General features: G+C 40.8%; 1 protein-coding gene across 3 annotated transcripts in view; it reads right to left on the reverse strand.

The window, feature by feature from the left end:
* Window positions 1–3,462: 3,462 nt before the first annotated feature.
* Window positions 3,463–21,842, reverse strand: part of LOC118100950 (alpha-1,6-mannosylglycoprotein 6-beta-N-acetylglucosaminyltransferase B) — a 113,042-nt gene continuing 94,662 nt past the window's right edge. For 2 of the 3 annotated variants that reach the window (XM_035146504.2, XM_035146522.2), the window contains 9 exons: window positions 17,396–17,529; window positions 16,231–16,361; window positions 15,194–15,199; window positions 12,646–12,804; window positions 12,262–12,408; window positions 11,522–11,638; window positions 8,434–8,508; window positions 5,709–5,992; window positions 3,463–4,531 (listed from right to left, as the gene is read on the reverse strand). In XM_035146504.2, coding sequence (XP_035002395.1) covers window positions 4,333–4,531; window positions 5,709–5,992; window positions 8,434–8,508; window positions 11,522–11,638; window positions 12,262–12,408; window positions 12,646–12,804; window positions 15,194–15,199; window positions 16,231–16,361; window positions 17,396–17,529 — 1,252 coding nt within the window. In that variant the 3' untranslated portion in view covers window positions 3,463–4,332. Of the gene's footprint in view, window positions 4,532–5,708; window positions 5,993–8,433; window positions 8,509–11,521; window positions 11,639–12,261; window positions 12,409–12,645; window positions 12,805–13,618; window positions 13,622–15,193; window positions 15,200–16,230; window positions 16,362–17,395; window positions 17,530–21,842 lie in introns of all 3 variants that reach the window. The other variant, XM_035146512.2, reaches the window with a different exon arrangement.

Here is a 21,842-nt window from a genome sequence, read left to right on the forward strand (position 1 = left end):
CGAGACAGTTTTGCCAGGGATGTCATTGTAATAACATTGTTGAGATCTTAAATGCGATATGAAATTATGTGAAAATACGGGACTATCATGCTAGCGCGGTCGCAATCTTTTATTTTAAGGTTGTTGTGAAATAAGTGATCATTCAACATTGAAATAATATTAAACTAAGATATTACAATTATCGTAATTTTTAAATCCTTATTAATGGAGAAAATAATACATCTGTGGGTCTCTCTCCCAGCTTGCCGGGGATTCGTAAGGCATTCTGGGTATTGGGACAGCCTACCCCTACACATGAACGTGCAAAACAAAGGGGAAGGGCTAAGGGGTGAAATGGGATTGGGCCTAAATATCTTTAACCCCTCCCTTTCGGAGCTTACAGGTGGATGCTGGGGTGGCGGAGGGGCTGAATCAATGGGCAGCAACACTGACGCAGGGCAGATGCATTGACAAGCAAAGGGAGAGATGGGAAATCTTTGCAGATGAAATAGACCGTCATCTCGGGGAGAGTGTGTATGATAGAGGATTGTGGAGCGAGGGGCATGCCACGGGATTCATGCAGTGCAGCTTGAGCCTGAACAAGCTCACGAACTCCTAACTCCACTGTAAAAAAAAATAAAAATCAAAGGCAGAGAACAGAGGCAGATATTTACATCCAGATATGACATGTTGTTTGTGCATTCATTGTTTCTTTGGCTTTGATTTTGTGTTTGGATCATGGTATTCTGTTGGGACGGAGCATTCAGTCAAAATGAATTGTGGAAACTGGAAAAAGAAAGAATTCAGCTGGGATCGTAGCCTGAAGGTATTCTGACAACTACTTAGATTCAAGCTGTGCTATATCTTCCCTCACACACACCCACACACACTCTCACACTTTGTCCTTCAGAGGCATGTCAAAAGATATTTTGATGGGAGTCCTACAAAAAAATGCAGCTGTAGGAAAAAAATTCCCCATCTGGCTTCCAGGTAGCTGTGTGCATTAAGTTTGAAAGTCACCCTGAGAGCAGATCAAACTCCAGGAGAAGGACAAAAAGCTTCGGTGCTTCAGTGTCACGTGCGTTCTTCCACAATATAACTGGATATTATACCAAACCACGAGTATGAACCTTGTCTCCCATGAGTTATGTCCGTGTTTAGGCTCATTTGCATCAGTTATTTATATTCATTGCCAAACAGGAAAGAGTGAGGTTCATGCAGTGTAGTGAGACACAAAGGTGTGAAGGTTAGGGCGACAGCATAGCAAGTGTTTCATATCTTCACTGTACGCCTGTGTCCGAATTCCTGTATTGTACTGAAAGCTGGTGTTGATATTTTAGTTTAACCAATGCCAGTCTTTCCCTAACCTGAGAGGAACATTTTGACATTTAGGGGAAATATATATATATGTGTGTGTATTTGCATGAGATTTAGATGAGAAGATTGACACCACTCTTACCTTTGTTCATTAAGGAAGCAATGGTATTTTTGTAAAAGATAAGATTGAGATATGAGTTAATTAATGAACATACGAGAAAAGGGCTGATTTATAAACGATTATCTGACCCGTCTTTGTTGTTTCCTCCTGTTTTTCAGTCTTTCTGCAGAAGTGGCTCCAGCTTCTTGTTGAACATACTAATGTGAGAGTGGCAACAATTTTCTCATCTAACTCTAAGTGCAGCTAAATGTTGACCTTTTAACTAATATCCATAATCGCAGGCTGTGTGTTTTACTCAAAACATATTTCACTAGGTATAAATCCATGTAATGACTTTTAATTCATATGAATGATCATCATAGTGCAACCTTTCCATTAGCTGCAGCCGGCTGATGTAGCAGAGGAAGGACTGATTTTCTGTACGAGTACTAAGAACCTTTTTATTATCATTGTAAATATTTCCGGATGAATTGTGGAGATGAAAGTGCTCATCGCAGTTGGAGTTGCCTCTGGTGTTAAATTGCGATCGCAGTGAGCTGATGAATGGGGGTGACATTTTTCTCCCTATGCTCGAGCAGGTCAATGAGGATTTGATGAATCTACTTTGGCATTCACACTTGTGATTTATTATTCATTGAATTCTGCTTTATAGTCGCTGGGATTCATCCCAAGAGCAGCTGTGTCACACACACACACACACACACACACACACACACACACACACACACACACACACACACACACACACACACACACACACACACACACACACACACACACACACACACACACACACACGAAGAGTACATATTAATAACAATACCACCTGTTTTCATGAAAAGCAGGACAGAGATTTGGGACATCTGCTCATGGAGCCACATCTTGACACTGACCCGGTCAAACCAGGACGTCTGGTCACCACAGACCCACTGAATGTATCAGAGAGGCTTGAGTTCTGAGGCCAGTGTGAAAATATGATGTAGAAGCTGAATTCACATTGCCTATATCAACACATCACCGATTTCACAGGAAACCACTTGTGCATGAAACTGTTTCAAATTTGATCTCACTGACGGCATCAGCTGATATGAGCAACAACTCACTGCCACTTCACTGTTAAAGCATTCAAAGGGTAAAACAGAAAGTAGCTTTTATTGTGAAGCAGTAACAGGAAGTGCCATTCTTAAAAACAGGTGTACAGAACTTCTGCAGTTTTGACAGCAGATCAGTTCCATTACATGGAGCAATGGAACAAGATGGAGATGCTAAGCTGATGTGTGCAAAACTACTCACGATGTGCAGCAGGAAATCAGATCACATGGTTTTTCATGACCTAATGAATAAAGGTCAATTATTAAACATTGTAAATATGTTTGGCTGCACAGCAAACTGATATTTCTATTATTTTAGACAAACGCTACTCAACGAGACTTAAACTGCTGTTACCATGGTAATCTGGATTCCTGCCAAGGATTATAACTTTAAACTCAAAGATTTACCATGTCAAACCAATAAAATAATACTAAATGATATTTAAAACCTCAACTCCCATGCAAATGACTTGCAATGAAAAAAATGCTTCAAAAATACAGCAGCTAAATAAGTAAAAATGTTCACATTATTGCATTATTCCAACAGTTACTATGTTAATGTGTGGTGGTGACCGTTTCTCTGAGTGGAACTTTCCAGCTTCACTGATTTCCTGTGTAGACGACCTCGAGAACACGGACGTGAACTTTTCTTCTGTCGGAATGAAAAAGTACATTGTTCACTATCAGCAAAATACTGGGACGTTCAGTTTCCAAAATCTGATTTCTTCCTCCTCTCTCTGTCACTTTCTAATCGACAGCTTTGACCTGTGCTGGCTGACAACTTGATGTGAAAAAGATCACACGTTGCCTCCTGCACTCAGGTTAAATTAATAGAAATGTGATTGAAAGAGGGGGGGCTGGTGCAGGAGGAGGAGAAACTTTCCAACTGAAAACAAGTTCAGAAAGAACACAGTGCAGAGCAGATACAACATAAAACCCACCTCAACACTTGTCATCTGTTCAGATTTTTTTATTTTATGATTTTTGTTTTCCAACATGAAGCCTGGCAGGACTCTTTAAAAATCCCTCTGAGAGCTCTGAAGGCTTATTTATTGAAAAATAATCTTGTAGCCTTTATCTTTGTCCTCTGTCCTGCGTCTCTCTGTTTTTGTGACCAGAGATGATTGCATTGACCAACGTTGCCTCAGTCTTGCGGTTCAGTCAGATAAATGACTCCATCCGTCACTGGAGGAGGGAGGGAAGAGTCAGGGAGATAACCAGCTGTCCATCATCCTTTGTCCAAGTGCCGAGAGGAGATTGGATATTGACCCGAGGTTGCCTTCTCCGAGTTGCGATATTTGAGGACTCTGTCATGGATTTGAAACTGCGGTACTGATACCGAGTTTCTCTGCAGTCATGTAAGTTGTACATTTTCCAACTTAAACCCCTTATTTCAGTTCAGAAAATGAAAAGTTGTGTCTCACATCTTGTAGGAACTGTTATTCTGTAGTCGGAAGGTTGTTGTAAACGTTGGTTGGCTTGGAGAGATGTAACCCAGCCTTTACTCTTCAGTGAAGTAAACTTCCCTCATGTACTGACACCTGGTATCATGCTACCCTGTTCTAAGAAGCCTCGCTTCTATACGTCTCCAGCCTGTTACAGTAGAACAACTGCTTTAACAACTACAATCAAACCGGCACCTATCCAGGCCGACTGTAAAACATTGCATGCCCGTTCCTCATCCTCCTACAGTTTCAGTGGGGAGGCTGCGTCACTGCACCATCAGCTCACGTGTCTCACCTGCTCTGGCTGAGGCTGCCTCGCAGTGTCCTTTGCCCCGCCTATCTGTCTGATTCTTATGTCTGCCCCTCACATGCCCTGTCATTATAAACAGTCTCTGCACAGCGCCACCTGCCCATGGCGGAAGTCTCTGCAGGGGCAAAGTCGTCTGTATTTGGGGGAGTGACCTGCACAGCTGAAGAGGAGGGGATCCCGCTGGAGGCCACACTCCTTCCGCATCACGGAGAAGGCGGGAAGGATGTGGTTGATCTCCGAGTCGACCACATCGCACTGCACCTCCAACCTGAACAGAGAACCAGAGAAGCAGAGGTATGAATACAAACAATTCACCAGGTTTAATCACAGAGAAAATGTCTTCATCGTGTTCTTCAAAGAATAACTTTGAAACTTAGAAAGCAAAAAGTAATGAAAGTCATCTTTATTAGGCACAAGCTCAAAATAAACAGAGAGTAGAGACGCGGGAAGAGAGAAGCTTCAGCGCTTTCAACGCACGACAGATGCCAAATTTAAAAGAGAGGAAAGGAATTTAGTGGAGAAGTGACAAGGAAAGTTGGAAAAACTGCAGGAATGAGACGTGATTGTGAGAAAGAGAGAGACACTGTAAACCAAGACAGACAGGAAGAAGAGCAGGAGCTGAAAACAGTCAGGAGGGAGCGACTCAAACACCAGCAGGCTCTCTGCTTTAGAGCTCAGAAAAAAAGTACAATGTCTGATACTTAAGTTTCTGGTTCACCTGCCTGCAACTGGTTCAGTAAACTACATCAATACAAGGTTCAAATGTAGGATCTAATTGTTCAGCACTTTTCAATCTGTTTTTACACGTGGCCACTTTACACGCCTTGCAATCATGCTACTTAATAGGTAACACATTGTTTTGATTCAAATTCAATTCAGGCCCCGGCTCCCTCAGAGGAGGAATTTGTAGAACGATTGTGTTACACAGACCAGGCTGTCCCTTTTCCAAAGCTCCTTTAATCCAACGGGTGAGCCAATCTATCCCATGATTCATTGTGTGCAGGTGATGAAGGTAATTCAAGCTAGCGTTGCGGCCGGTGGAGTAAGTGCAGCCACTCAAAGTGATGCAAGAGAAAGGGCAGAACACGCTGGTGACGCAAATAGAAAATCCTACGTAGATCAGACCGTCTCATGTCGCCTCAGAAGCCCCTGTATTTGGACACAGTGACTGTGGGTTCAAATGATATTACAAGAATTTTTTTATTTTAATTTATAGAGCTAATTATTTATTTGCTGAAGATGCTCTTTATATTTAATGCAGTCAAAGATGAGAATGCATGATGAGATATCACACTATAACTATAATTGTTGTGGGAAAGACAAACGCGGAATTCAAATGTCGTCATGAAAAGCATCAACAGGTAGACGTCACCATTGTTGTTTTTTAGTTTGGACCAAACTGTTTCGGTTTGGTTGTCAGACAGGGGGGTTCCTTCTGGACGTACCCATGCAGCGCCTCCTTGTTGTTGATGAAGCGGAAGTGGGCGGGCTCACAGATGAACCCAGATGACTGGCATGCCTCCACACAGGACTGGCCCTCTTGAGATACGAGCAGCCTGAGGGACCTGAGAGGAGGCCAGGCAGGCGGAGCCGTCACACTGGATGACCAACCGAGGGCGGTGGAATTGGGCATGGGCACGAACAGAGGTCCTGCTGTCCTGCTGCCACCAGCAGACCCCTGTTTGGAGAGGTTGGCTGGATTGAAAGGAGGCTCTGGGGCACAGAAGTCCTGCAGGGGACAGATTAGAAGAATTAGTTTGAGCAGTTATATTTTAGTGCTGCTACTGTTGGACTAAGGCTGTTTTTACTGTGTTTATAGGCAGAAGGACGATGCAGCTCAGTGGACAGCATATTAACTGTTGCTTCTTTCACATAGAAATCTTCACCCCTGTGTCTGCTGCCCAGTGACATTGATATCACAGTCTGTACTTAGCGGCGGAGGAAGTACTCAAACATTTTACTAAAGTAAGAGTACAAATAAATATACTAAAATGTACAAAAGTAAAAGTATGACACTTTTTGCATTTAAATATTCTTAAAATAACTACCCCCTCTTGTTACTGATTACTATTAAGAATATAAAATAACAATATGAATATGTAACACAACATATTGTTATAATGTAGTGGAGTAGAAAGTACAGATATTTGCGGATTTATGTAGTGGAGTAGAAGTGAAAAGTCCCCGAAAATAAATCTCTGATCATTTTCCCCAGTAACTTTGGTTTTAATTGGATGCTATTAAAACCAGGTGTAATATCACGATTGACTGCTCAGCCTGACTCCTGAGTGTGAACTTTGTGTTTTGTCAGAATCTCACGGCTCCACACCACAGACTCTATCTCAATATGATGTCAACAGTGCAAGATGGCAGCACATGTAGCTACGATATTATTAGCTTAACTTTTCTCCAATAGGAGAAAGTGGAGATGTTTCATCCATCATTATATACATTCACGCTTAATTACCTTTTTCTTCTCATTGTATATAGTTAGGTTTAACTATATATTATACACGGCATGAAAAAAAACAGACTGATGATGATCTGAATGACTGGTGTAGACAACATTAACACTTTGTCCTTCACTTGGTTTGATTCCTGCGTTTGCCAGGGTAACGTGGCAGCGTGCCAGGGTGGCAAATTTAAAATAGTTCAACCTTTATTAACTATAATGTCGGTGCAAGTTCACGAGAGCAGAGCTGCCCCTCCACTCTGTGCTGCTGCTGCCTACGTGTCTAATCTGCTTTACAGGACTGAATGCAAAAAATACAAACGTGTGTTAATCCAATTCAAATATAGGTGTAAGACAAAAACAAGCCGATATCTCAGCCAGCTGCCACTATCATTATTATTACTAATGCAAATGCGCTGACACAGTGAAACAAAAAGGTTCACCAGGCCTAAGATACGGTGTCTGAGACATCTCACAGAAGGGAATTAACAGAAAACACGAATGCAAATGAAAACAACAAACAGAAATAATAACCACAACAGAGGTGAATGACAGATAAACAGATGATGACAACAAAAGCAGTTACTTACTGCCGTCAAGTCCGGGATGTAGGCTGAGCCGTTATTTATGTAAATCTGGACAAACCAGTCACCAGTTAAAATGGGATGCTTGTCTATTTGGTGCGTTCTTAACCTTTGGGTGCTCAAATCACCTGTACCATAACACCTCCACTAGACAAGAATCACATTTTATATGGGGCTTCACCAGTTCTTCACAAAGTAATTCTGCCTGTTTCATTGTCAACATCTGTTGTTTCTCACTTCCCTTGTGCTTGTATTTCTGTTGTGTGGCTTTTGCGTTTGTGTTTTCCATGAATACACTTGTGTGAGGCGTCTCGACCTCCGCAGTAAGCACCTGTTTCTTTGTAAAATCTTGGTTAACAGGACCGTTTGTTTGTGTCTGTGTCCAAACCAGCTGGCGGCCATGGATCCGACAAAGGTTGCTGAAAGACGCTCTGCAGTTTGTCTGACATCTAGCTTTTAAAAAAAGAGTCTTTCTTTCATGCAACCCCTCCATCACTATCATCCTCACACTTTCTCCTTCTTCATCCCTCCTCATTAGTGTCAGAAGGCCGTCTGCTTTAGAGCCGCAGGGCAGAGATGTGGTTCATAATGAGAGTTAGCGCGTAGATTAATCACAAGTCTACATACATGGAGTACACACACACACACACACACACACACACACACACACACACACACACACACACACACACACACACACACACACACACACACACACACACACACACAGGCTGTTGAATGCACACAGTGATGAAATATTGAGCAGAGTGGGGAGTTTGACGGCTGCAGAAAGAGTTTATGTATGATTGAGAGGGAAGTGTGGTGACTATAGGAGACAATCCGTGCTTGCGGGTGTTTTTTTAAAGTTTAATAAAATTGTATTAAACAAGGACAATGCACAAAAACATTCATCTCAAAAGGAGAAGAGATGATTTCCAGCTCCAGTCCTTGGGCAGGTACACACTAAATCTAAACCAAATTCAAAAACATTAATTTACACACAACACCATCAACGTCTCTATCACACAACCAGTTATACAGACAATTCTACGAGTACACGTCAACATATACCAGCACATTCATTCAACAGCGTTCACTGCAATCACTTTTGTGTGGACATGGACTGGCCCTCACCTGATGCTGTATGTAGGCATGTACTCTCTCCAGCATCCCCTCACAGGTGTACTCATAAGGCAGATACGGCTCGACCTGAAAACGACACACACACAGAAACACACAGTCCTTGTTATTTCTTCCATATTTGGAGCGTACTGCTGCGTGCGTTTTTTGCTGTCCTCCATTGTTCACACTAATTGCAATAAACTGTCTCTCCTCCTTGTTAATTTCAGCAGAGGAAAGGTTTCTATTGTCAGATTTCTACGTGGCCTAATCACTGCATGTCACTGCTTGGAAACTCATTAGACTTTATTTGCATACCAATAGATCATACCCTGCTGTGATGTGCAGCTCTTGTGAGTAAAGCACACTTTTGATTGGCCCTAATTACAGACAAGCTGGAAACATTATAATATTCTTTTGCGTTTCTAGCTAATACTGATGTGTTAAATATGTGCCAACGAACTGCGACATAACTGGATGAATGTAAAATGATTGCATAGTAAGACTTGATGTAAATTGATAAGCTGATTTAATAAATGGCTTTATATTTTGTTTTTTCGAATTGGCAGGGTTTGAAGTGACAAAAGGCGTAGGGGCCCTCTGCAACATCTTTATACAGGCAGGCTGCCTTTGTAAGTGATACACAACTCGGTAAATTGCACTCGCAATCTGAAATCAAAGCAGTCTAATGTTCACCCACATGTGAAATCAGACTTGGCCCATTTCAAACGAAAACCACTGGGAAGCAAGTGTGCAGGGATGATGCAATTTAAAAAGTTCTGCACACTGCAAATCTGATCAAAGCCTTATGTTAATCTCCTTTGTAAAGTGGAGCAGAAAGTAAACATGTGAACAGGAGTGACACACAAACAAGCTCCCTGCAATAACAATCCTCAGGAAGTAACATGGGTTTTCTTTCCCTTTCTTTCTTTTCTTCACTTTTCTCGACATTGTGGTTCTGAATGAAACCAGTGAACACTGGATATAGAGACTGGGTGTGACTGGGGAGGAGAAGGGTGACCCAACAGGCAGCGTATAAGAAGGCAGGGAGAGTGGGAGAGAATTGAACCCTATAGAAATCATCATCCTGACTGCACTTATGCTGAGCTCAATTTGTGGCCACCACCACAATATCAACACTGACCACCACATAAGTTTTTTTCTGTTATTTCAAATAGATAAATCACACTTCATTGTGTGCAACACATTGATTCACTTAGCCATTCCTCACCTCACTCATTGTCTCATTGATCTGCCACCTGTCAGTCATCATCAATGATGAAACAGCAGATAATGAACAGATTTTTTAATAATATTTGACGTAGTTGAAACCACAAAAATTGACCAAACATTTAGGTATCAACTTTTTCACATGTGGCTAATTCGTTATATATATTTTTTTTACAGCAAAAAAGCATAAATAAATGAAAGATGTAAACATAATCTGCACTAAGGTCTTTCACTAAAAGCACCAGGTCAGAAAGGACAGACACTGAAAAATACAGAAATAAAAAGGGGGAGCAGAGGATGTTAGGGGAATAACAAAACAAAGGATGAGTCATAAAGGAAGAAAAAAGAAAGAAAGCTATGGAGAAAGGATTTATTGGAACATGAGCTTGTCTGCCAGCGATTGCTTCGTCCTGCAAGAATGAACATGAGCCTCACACAGTGTGTGTGTGTGTGTGTTTGTGTTGTAGTTAATGGCTGTAATGTGCAGGTAAGGCTCTCACAGCGGATCCACCTGACCTGTGCAATTTCAGTGTTGCTGACTCTATGATCCAATTGTGGTTAGGTGTTTGGGTTTGAAAAGGTACCAGCAGTAGAATTTTATCTGACTCTGTGTGTGTGTGTGTGTCTGCTGGGGCACTGTGCCTCCAGTGAAGGGTGAAGTGGTCTATCAGCTCGCTCTCAGTGGTCTGACAGTGCAGACGGAGACAGAGCAGTCAGCCGGTGCTGCTGAGCTGTAGCTTCTCTGACAACACAGACAAGATGAGGAGATGACGTCGCGCACACACACACACACACACACACACACACACACACACACACACACACACACACACACACACACACACACACACACACACACACACACACACACACACACACACACGCATTCCTGTCTACCTACTGTAAATGATCCCTCAGTGTCCTTTATGCATTTAAAATCAGTTCTCTGTTGGATCTGTGATACAACCTGGAATTGGCTCGAAGGCAGAAGTGGAAATAAATAATGCCAGAGCCGAACTCATGGGTTGACATTTGGCAACAACGTCACAGTTTCTTCAGCTGTACTGTAACTTTGTTAAATATGAAAATAATTATCTGCTGGACTCCCACGTACCTCCTGCTCATGTTCTCCAGACATTTAAAAGCACGTGCACAAGAGTAATATACTGCTTATTAACTATTAACTGAAAGTGGCAGTTTCATGCACTTGTTGGAGCTACATACATGTATACATCCACATATCCAGACATGTGAAAGGTTAATGTGTGAGAGGCCCAGAATATATCATATGTCTGTATATTCTTCTTTCTCACAATCCCACCCTCTTTTGTTCTTTTCAGAAAGATCCAATCTGTGTGGTTGACTCCATAATTAACCTCTCTCCCACTCATGACAGTTCCAAGCACCCACAAATTCTCCATCAGCCCACATTTCCTGTGTGGAACAGTTCAGTACTCTGTAATATCAGGCTGCTTCCTACATGCTGGAAAACGTTCTCTGGAAAACTCCACGGTGGCAAAGCTGCAGCAGTTTAAGCTCTTTAATCTTCATCACAGCTTCTTAATGGCAAAGGTCATGTATAAAACTAACCTCACTGAGTAAAAGAAGAGAGACATATATTATCACAAGCCATACAGAACTATTATTAATAAAAGTTACTAATGACTTTCTTTTACAGACCTGAGCCAAGTGACTTGTTATGTTTGTTACAGTGACAATTATATTTATACATTAGAAACATTTCTTGCTCATTAATGATTTAAACCGAATCAATATTTAAACTGAAACACTTTCCATACTTTAACACAATTAATTATTCAATTTACAAGTCCCTGTATCTGTGGAAGTTGCAGTGCACAGTGGGTGGCAGTACCTTGGTCCTCATGATTTCCCTGATGGCCGAGTCAAACTCCAGGGAGTTGTTGTAGTCCACTGTCATGACATGAGGTTTGCCAATGTACTGCTCTGCATATGGGTGTTGGGACGACACCTTCAGAACAGACATGCCAGGCGTGCAGTCAGTTTGATTGTTACCGATACACACCATGCTCATTTGACGTGTTGAGAAATAAAAACATTTCACAGCTATAACTTCGACATTTCTTAAATGTGATAATTTTGGCACAGAGCTCAGATAACTAAAATGTCTAGGATTTGAAAGGATGTCAGGGATGTTAACAATGCACTCACCCAAAACAATGGCTTACTGGAATTTAACCAAAGTTTTGTTCACAATCACTAGAAGGAACATAAGTGGTGCTGTATGAATGACGCCATGTTGCAGCTTCTTATCAAATACAAAGTGCACCTACAGTGTATGCTAAAGTTAGCTCAGGCAGCCTTTACCATCCTGAACATCCAGACGCCTTCTCAGGGTCAGTGCACCCTCACAGGGAAAACTTTGAAATATGTTAACCACAATATTTGAATTTTTGAACACTTTAAAATTGGATGTCCATTTGCAACATTATACAGTTATTACATATTATATTAGAGAGAAGGCATAATATGTTTATTTAAAGGATCTCCCAATGAATACAGTTACCTGGCAGCATGGCTAACATATTCTAATCTGTGACTGATGGTGGGGAGAAGCAGATGTAATGATCTTACCTCTCTAGAAGTGGGTTTGCCTCTGAAAAACTCGTGATTGAGCGAGCTGTGAGGCGGGTGGAACTTGGGTTGGAGGAAAATGCAGCCATTGGCTATTGCTTCAAGAGGGGCGGGACCTTCGTAGGGGAAACCAAAGCCAATAAAGAGCTAGAAAACAAAATCACAAATGCAATTTTATAATTGTGGTAAACCACTTCAACATGTTTTATAGAAATTATTATAATGATATACCTATATCTATCTCTATAAATCCAGGTTTGAATAAATATATGAGTGGAGGCCTGTGACAAAGACAGAGTAGAAGCTGCAGATGAAGTGTCTGTGTGCACTCACACAGCAACAGATAAACTATGTGTGCAGGTAATATTTTCTATAGCCTCTTGCCTTGGCCTTGCGCAGTAGTTGCTGCAGTTCATGCTGGGGCAGCAGGCCGTGGTTCTTCACAAAGGCTGGAACCTCCGGAGGTCTCTGAGTCTCATAGTACACTGTGCCGTGGACCTCCATGTACATGTGGAGAATCTGCAGGAAACCCTCCTTACCCTGCTGAGAGGGGAGGAGAAAACGATGGGTTGGTGAGATGAAGGTTAAGAGGTGAAGAGGAGGAGCGTTTATGGAGAAAGACCAGAAAAGAACAGCACAGAGAGGAATATGTTTAAAGACTCCAGAGTACAAAAACTCTGCTGTGTTTGTTTCGTCTCTGATCTGAGTGTGAGCTGTCAGCTGTCTGAATGTGCGGCTGTCAGCTTCTGGTGTCAGTGTGTGTGTGTGTGTGTGTGTCACATCTAAGAGTATGTCTGTGGTACAAACATGTCTGTTATTCTGTAATTTGCAACATAAAAATAAAGACGAATCTGTCAATGGTGTGTAGATCCGGTATAGTTTCTCAAAAAAAGGAGAAGAGACAATGGGGAGAAACTAGCATGTGAACCACTCTGCATACACAACCCTGTTTTCTCACCGTTTATTTTATTCATAAGACACCTTTTGGATTGGATACACTTTGCATTGTTACCTACAGGGACACTTCTTTGCTCTTAAGGATGAAAAACAGGCCCTGAGATGCAGAATCCCATTTAAAAGTAGGTTGGCAAAAGAATAACATGATTAAATCAGTTAGTGTTTACCAAAAGAAAAAAAACAATACATAATGCAATTAAAATAGCCTAAAGGGAAAGATAGAAGTAGTCATTATTGTTGTGTGGCATTCACCATGTAGGTGAACCTCTTTTAACGAATTGTCTCTGCTTATTTTTCCAAATAATATTAACATTATATATTTGTGTGTGAGAAAGCCAGACTTTAAAAAGTCAAGGTCAAGCTTACGGCTTTGGGAGAACAAAAAAACAACAACCAGCACAAGCTAAGAACCAAAATTGAATCATGTGAATGGAGCATAACCCGGGGCCAGAGTATTGACTGGCTGTCCGGTGTTAAGCAGCTTACTGTATCCCTGCTCAGTGGTGGAACCCCCGCAGCCATAATAGGAGGCTGTGGCGATCGATAGCTTCCTCTGTGAGGATTTTCCCAGCCAATTAGGAGATTAGCTCAAGCGCTAAGTGCAGCAGACAACATGAATTAGCAGACGGGGAAACATGCGTGGAAGAGTGTAGATTTTATAGCCGGCTCTCGCAGCTGTGTGTGTGTGTGTGTGTGTGTGTGTGTGTGTGTGTGTGTGTGTGTGTGTGTGTGCGTGCGTGTGTCCAACTCTCCCAGCACGCATTAGTTTCGGAATGGTAATGAGTATGTTCTGCTGTGCTGGTTTTTATAGCTCACCTCATTTTATGTGGATTTAAGAAAATGGGTTTTCAGGGCATTAACCAGTGCAGTCCAGTTTGCATTGTAAGTCGAAAGATTACAATCAACATAAAGGGAGAATTACACACTAAGCCGCATCCTCCAAGTTTCCTGTCATCAAATATCACCGACGTTGATTACAATAAAAAACAGAGGAATGTCTGTGATCAGCAAAGACAGGAGTCTAATTTTGAGATGATCATTTTGATGTCTGCAAATCTCTGCTAACCAAGCTGCATTTTAACTGCAAAACCTGGTCCAACTGTCTGAATGACTTTTTTATATTTCTAAGCAGTTCCTTTAAGTAAGAACTCTGCAAAATGGTCTTGAATATATATTTGACGGATGCAGTCAAGATATCAAGTTAAATCTTATTTTAATTTAAAGGTAGTCGGAATCTTGTATGTGTATTAACCATGTAGAAGACATGTTATGCTGCATTATTATTACAGATGCTTAATTTAACTTATTTGTATCTTTTTATTTTACATTTTTAATTTTTGAATTTACAACAAGAAAAAGACGGAGTTTAAGACGGAGTTTAACAAATGTTATGATGTCATAGGCAACATTTTCTGTGGTAGCTGAAGTATAAACGTTCCTGAATCCAATAAAGTGAATTCTCATTCACGATGCTTATGTGGTTCAGATGACAGGTTGGGAGCCTCGATTCACAACTCATCTTTGATGGTGAAATTAGTGCTGTGAATGAGGTGGGAGTCACTTGAGAAGACCAGCAGCTTCCATTAGCTGCGTTGGCCACGTCAACCATGGCATGCTGTCAAGAGTTTAATTTTTAAAGACGAAATCATCGGTTAACTAGACAAAACACACATCCTTCAAATGACTGGCTGCCTGACCAGTCTTTGTGCTCTCCGACATGTGGGAGGATAAAAAGATAATCACTGTCATGCATTGAGCTCTGAAGAATGATGACAGTGCTGCAGCTGAATGTACACTGTCACAAGTAGTTTCTCATGAATCACTTTACTCAAATGAGACGTAATAAAAATTGTGTAGATGTCTTGTGTGTGTGTTTATGAACATGTTAACAGTATGTTGTGCCTTTTTGCAATGGCATTGGCTGTGACATGGACATATAGTAACAGGGTTTTTATAGAAATGAACAGGCTCTTACCTGAAGCTAATGAGCATCCAGCCAGATACAATGGTGCACAACAGAAAGAGAGAGCGAAAGAAGAAAACATAATCAGATATAAATGTGCATAGTCTGGTACGATAACAATACAATCAATGAGGAAATCCATTCTACTTGTTCTGCCTTTTCACCAGGCGTTTGCAGAATACTGTGCTTTTATACTCCCCCTCATGGACATGTTTTTTTCACAAGGCACACATATAAAGAAATGCAGGTAATTGTAGAGGCAGCCAACTTCTCTATAATAACCGTTTTAACAATGGAGTCACCACTGTGCCCTTCTACACCATGCTGAGGGAAGCAGGCAACGCTTCCAGATGAAAATTGCCTGTAAATTAAAAGCGTGTAAATTGTGTATATAAAGGCACATAAAGCTGAAATTTAATGCTACACACAGCACGCTGTGCAAAATGATGGATTTTTCTGTTAACACTGCAGTACATGGTTGGACTTGCAGTGCGTGAGTGTAAGTGGGAATCTGTGTGCATCAGCACTCACAGAGGACTCATCCCGTTTGATTATAACAGTGCAACATACAGTGGAACCATGCATGTATGTGTGTAGTCATACATACGTGTTATGTATGTATGATTATGTGTGTGCATAAAACATGTGCACATAAGTATCAGGGCTCTGCACGGTATACAGTCATATATGCATGGTGAACATACATGTATGAGCATATAAATATACTGCATATATGTACATTTTCATTGGTGATAACATATATGTGTGTGTGTGTGTGTGTGTGTGTGTGTGTGTGTGTGTGTGTGTGTGTGTGTGTGTGTGCTGTATATACTTTTTCGCCCACATGCAAATACATTTATTTAATGCATATTTTATTCAGCCTTTAACAATAGCAGTAAAACAAAACATTAACAGTAATGGAGTTGCCTTTATCTAAGGGAACTAACAGCCCTTGCTAAAAAAAAAAAAAACATTTATACAACTTCAGGATCTAAGGCAGCAACAAAAACATTCTTAGTTTTTGAGTGTGTGATATTTGTTGTCCGTACCTTCCACATGCTGGCCTCTTTTCCATACACAACGGCCATGTTGTTGACTTTGTTCTGCTGGATGCTCCTCTTCTCTGTCTCATTCAGCTCCTCGGAAACGAAGCCCATGAAAGAGTTGTCTGGTGTGTGGGCTGAATGTGCGTGTGCGTGTGTGTGTGAGTAAAAGGGAAAGACAGGATAGTAGTAAAGGGAGCATCAAAGGGTTAGGGGGGGGAGAGAGAGAGTTTCACAGTGAGTGAGAGACAGAGAAGAAAGACAGAAAAAGAGCACATAGATCCTTGTTTGCCTCTGTGATTACTGCCTCCCTAAGTATTTATGTCATAAAGCCAGCTGCTGTCGGGATTAAATCCCCTCAGTAGGACAAGTTATACAGACACACATTTTAAGTACTGGCTCTAAATTCAAGTGTTTTACTTAATAAAAATAAATATTCATGATTTATTTTTACGACATGTTTCTATTTCTGCCGTTTACTCACGGAAAACGACTTTTTGGAAACCATCTATTCACTGTACCATCACAGTCACAGCCATTATAATTGGTCATTAGAGTAGATTCTCATGACGGAGGCTGCTCGCTCACACATACGAAGCTGATAAAGGCTGAGTCAGTCCCTCTAGCTTAGGACGGTGTGAAACAGTTAGCCACACATTTATGTTATAATGATCCTGCCGCTGAGAGCCAGCTATAGCTGAGTGGACATGATACTGCTGAGAGCAGAACGTGAGAGCAGCGGAGAGAGTTAAGTGGCACAGCGGAGTGAAACAGAAAAAGAAAAGCAGATGAGAAAAAGAACAGATTCAGCTTGGAGGGACACGATAAGCTGTGGTGTGGCTGCAAATAGCTGCATTAAACACATTACGTCAAACTAATGTGAACACGCAGCCAGACCTGTCAAAGAAAGTTGCATAAAAACAATGAATTGGAGTCATGTTTTTTTTATCATAGTCAGAAGGACTGTCAACACTGATGACAGATGTTGTGTGTGGGTGACAGTTCAGAGAATTTACTAGTTCAAGGTTGAAATATACAAAACTAAATATATTTTATGATTTACACATGTGAATTAAAAAAAAATAGCATACATGTATGATATAGGGTTTGAAAACACATTAAATTAAGATTAAACAAAATAATCCCAGAATTAAATTAAATGTTTTCTTACGGAACATGGTCATGTACTGCCTGGCGTTCAGGTTCCAGTAACCCCAGTTGGTCCTGTAGCCGTGCAGGGTTGCATACTCCTCATGATTGTACGCTGGCTCCGTCCCAAAGGTGTCAATCACTCGGATGTGACATCTGTAAAGACACAGGACACCCTCTTTAAAGCTGAATGCTTCTAATGAAACCGCTGTGCAAAAAATATCAGGAACAATTTGTTTCAAACCATATTCAACATTCATAGGATATAAACACCTAAACATAATATATATATATATATATATATACACACACACTACCGTTCAAAAGTTTGGGGTCACCCAGACAATTTCGTGTTTTCCATGAAAACTCACACTTTTATTTATCAAATGAGTTGCAAAATGAATCGAAAATATAGTCAAGACATTGACAAGGTTAGAAATAATGATTTTTATTTGAAATATTAATTTTGTTCTTCAAACTTTGCTTTCGTCAAAGAATGCTCCATTTGCAGCAATTACAGCATTGCAGACCTTTGGCATTCTAGCTGTTAATTTGTTGAGGTAATCTGTAGAAATTTCCACCACGCTTCCTGAAGCCCTCCCACATGTTGGATTGGCTTGATGGGCACTTCTTGCGTACCATACGGTCAAGCTGCTCCCACAACAGCTCAATGGGGTTGAGATCTGGTGACTGCGCTGGCCACTCCATTACAGACATCATACCAGCTGCCTGCTTCTTCCCTAAATAGTTCTTGCATAATTTGGAGGTGTGCTTTGGGTCATTGTCCTGTTGTAGGAGGAAATTGGCTCCAATCAAGCGCTGTCCACAGGGTATGGCATGGCGTTGCAAAATGGAGTGATAGCCTTCCTTATTTAAAATCCCTTTTACCTTGTACAAATCTCCCACTTTACCAGCACCAAAGCAGCCCCAGACCATCACATTACCTCCACCATGCTTGACAGATGGCGTCAGGCACTCTTCCAGCATCTTTTCACCTGTTCTGCGTCTCACAAATGTTCTTCTGTGTGATCCAAACACCTCAAACTTTGATTCGTCTGTCCATAACACTTTTTTCCAATCTTCCTCTGTCCAATGTCTGTGTTCTTTTGCCCATATCAATCTTTTCTTTTTATTGGCCAGTCTCAGATATGGTTTTTCTTTGCCGCTCTGCCTAGAAGGCCAGCATCCCGGAGTCGCCTCTTCACTGTAGACGTTGACACTGGCGTTTTGCGGGTACCATTTAAAGAAGCTGCCAGTTGAGGACCTGTGAGGCGTCTATTTCTCAAACTAGAGACTCTAATATACTTGTCTTCTTGCTGAGTTGTGCACCGGGGCCTCCCACTTCTCTTTCTACTCTGGTTAGAGCCCGTTTGTGCTGTTCTCTGAAGGGAGTAGTACACACCGTTGTAGGAAATTTTCAGTTTCTTCGCAATTTCTCGCATGGAATAGCCTTCATTTCTAAGAACAAGAATAGACTGGCGAGTTTCACATGAAAGTTCTCTTTTTCTGGCCATTTTGAGAGTATAATCGAACCCACAAATGTGATGCTCCAGATACTCAACTAGCTCAAAGGAAGGCCAGTTGTATAGCTTCTCTCACCAGCAAAACAGTTTTCAGCTGTGCTAACATAATTGCACAAGGGTTTTCTAATCATCCATTAGTCTTCTAAGGCGATTAGCAAACACAATGTACCATTAGAACACTGGAGTGATAGTTGCTGGAAATGGGCCTCTATACACCTATGTAGATATTTTATTAAAAACCAGACGTTTCCACCCAGAATAGTCATTTACCACATTAACAATGTATAGAGTGTATTTCTGATTAATTTAATGTTATCTTCATTGAAAAAAACAGTGCTTTTCTTTGAAAAATAAGGAAATTTCTAAGTGACCCCAAACTTTTGAACGGTAGTGTATATATATATATAACTAATGTATATATATACAGTGAATGTTACCCATATCTGTGTTGACAACATTATAATTTAGAATGTCATGTCCTCATAAATTTAAAATGCATTTTTCTCAAATGAGTGATGAGTTCATGTTCAGAAACAGTTCAGAAATGCTTAATAATGTAAAACATGGTTTATAATATTCCATATCCAGTGATGGATGACAGAAATCAACCGATAACACAAAATAATAACAATATTCAGCTTAATATCACAGATAATATTACATCATGAAGGGTTGTCAAAAAGTGAAAAACAAAAGCTAACAATGGAGAAGAAGCCAAAAAAAGATCAACACACATAAACAGTGATGTCTACAAAGAGCAGTGTGGGAGGTTTGACATGAAGATGACAAGAATCATTGAGGTTCCCAGGCTGAGGGAGCGATAGAGTCCCGATGTGTTTTACAGTTGAATGATGAGTAGAGGTGCTGCACTGAAGCACAACTGAAGCTGCTCATCAACACACATCATACACAGACGTGTGCTCTCTGACGTGCACACCCACACACACACCCACACAAGAAATTGACTTTTCTCTCTGGCCACAATGAACCGACTCACTGGTCCAGAATGTGAAAGAATTTAAGAATCCACTAACATTGACAGTGTCCAAAGAGCACTTAAAGGCTATTGGCTCTGAATACTTCATTAAAAAGCTGCACACAAACTGTTTCCTGGCACATCTCTGGCCTTGAACCGACACACAGGCGACTTTTTTTCCACATATTCTCATATATTTATAATATCTCAAATCATGTGGTGTTCAAGACAACCCTTTCCCTCCAGCCATCCTCCTTTGTGTTTCCGTGTACTTTGAGAAGCTTCAAAAATACGGCCCTAAGGAGGCAATGAGTGGTTGTTTTCAAATAAATGCAGGAATGACAGTGATGTACATGTATTCACAGTAATAGTGACTGTTCACATCTTATAGGACAGGCTCTTATGCTGGTAGTAAAATAGTTGTATATTATTTATCATATGAAATGAGGATTGCATTAGAAAAATACAACTTCCTGCTGCATCATAATCTTTGGACTGAACATTCACTGTCAGATACATCTGAACTGAGTTAGTGTAAGTTTTACATGCCGGCCGATCCACACATTAAATCATTTGAGGGAATAATCTGTGGAAACAGAACAGTAAAATCAAGCTGACTCTACTGTTACTGTTCGTCCCTTGAAAGTAATTAGTAGTATTTTCACATGTTCTGGGAGTGTTGGATTCTGGAAGACGGTCGCCTCTATCCTCTCCAAGGTGTTTCAAATCAAGCTGCTTGCTCACCTGTTACATTCATTCTGAATGACATGAGAAATTTGGGCCTTTCTATTCAATGATGTAACAGCAGAAAAAACTTTGGTTGCCAAGCGTTGGAAAGCTCTCAAGTCCCTCTCTCTTTTCGTGCTCGGATTCTGACATTCCTGGACATTGTACACTTGGAGTTGTCGACTGCTTGGGTCCATGGAATGAAGGAATCAATTATTGAGGCTTGATAATTACTTTTAATTAACCTTAAGGACCTTTATACAATAATATGCTGTAGGAGTTGTTGGCCTGAATCTGGGGGATGGGGTGTGTCTGTGTTTATATTTGTATATTTTAAAAATATACAAAGTTTAAGTCTAAAGTCTAATATTTCAAACATTTTGTATTTGTTTGCAATTTCATTTTGTTTTTTTACATATTATAATTTAAATTTTACAGTAAAAGTAAAATATCTAACAAGGTTAGATTACAGCATATTGGCTGTCTCTGTAGCTTTTCTTGTCTAAGAAATCCACTGAGAGTCTTCTGAACAAACACTGAAATACAACATGTTTTTTCTTCTCTTCTGCTTAATGGTCTATTGAAGCAGCTGGCAGTGGAGAAATTATGGGAAATCTCTGATGGATTTCTTCCCTGTACTTGTCGAACACTACTGTAAACACCCTTTGATTCTGATAAGCTGACAGCTATAAGAAAAAGTCCTCCATTCCTTCCCTTCATTGTGCTGAGCTGGAAAAGCCTGGATGAGATACCATGCTTTCTACAGCCAGGAACTTGTCCCCTTGAATGAGCAAGGCAATCTTAACTGTGCTCAAGTGTTTTATTTAGCTGCAGACAACTGCCGCAAATAGAAACACAGACTTCCAGTGCTTGTTTTCATGTGTGTATATTTTCAGGAGTTTTAATACAGAAGAAAATCCTCTGAGGGCATTCAAGATTTATTCAAGACAAGGTGACCATGGTTTTAAACTGCTGGTGATATTTCTGTCATTGAGTGCAGCTTGCAAGAGATGAGCCCTTAAATTGACAGAGATAGAGCTTGGATATAAAAACAGGTTTATCTGCAAGAGGGACTCGGAAAAACATGCACTTATCTCTGTAGCTTGGTTTAGAGGCACCGAGGATGAAATTGTACTGTAAATGTTGTGTTTCTGTTTGTAAAGGCCATTTTTAAAAACAAATGTTAGTGGCCCTTGTCTACCGTCTCCCCCTCTTCCTCTCTCCCTCTAACCTCTCGCTGGCTT

This window comes from Hippoglossus stenolepis, chromosome 2, assembly GCF_022539355.2.
Source record: "Hippoglossus stenolepis isolate QCI-W04-F060 chromosome 2, HSTE1.2, whole genome shotgun sequence".
Taxonomy (NCBI): domain Eukaryota; kingdom Metazoa; phylum Chordata; class Actinopteri; order Pleuronectiformes; family Pleuronectidae; genus Hippoglossus; species Hippoglossus stenolepis.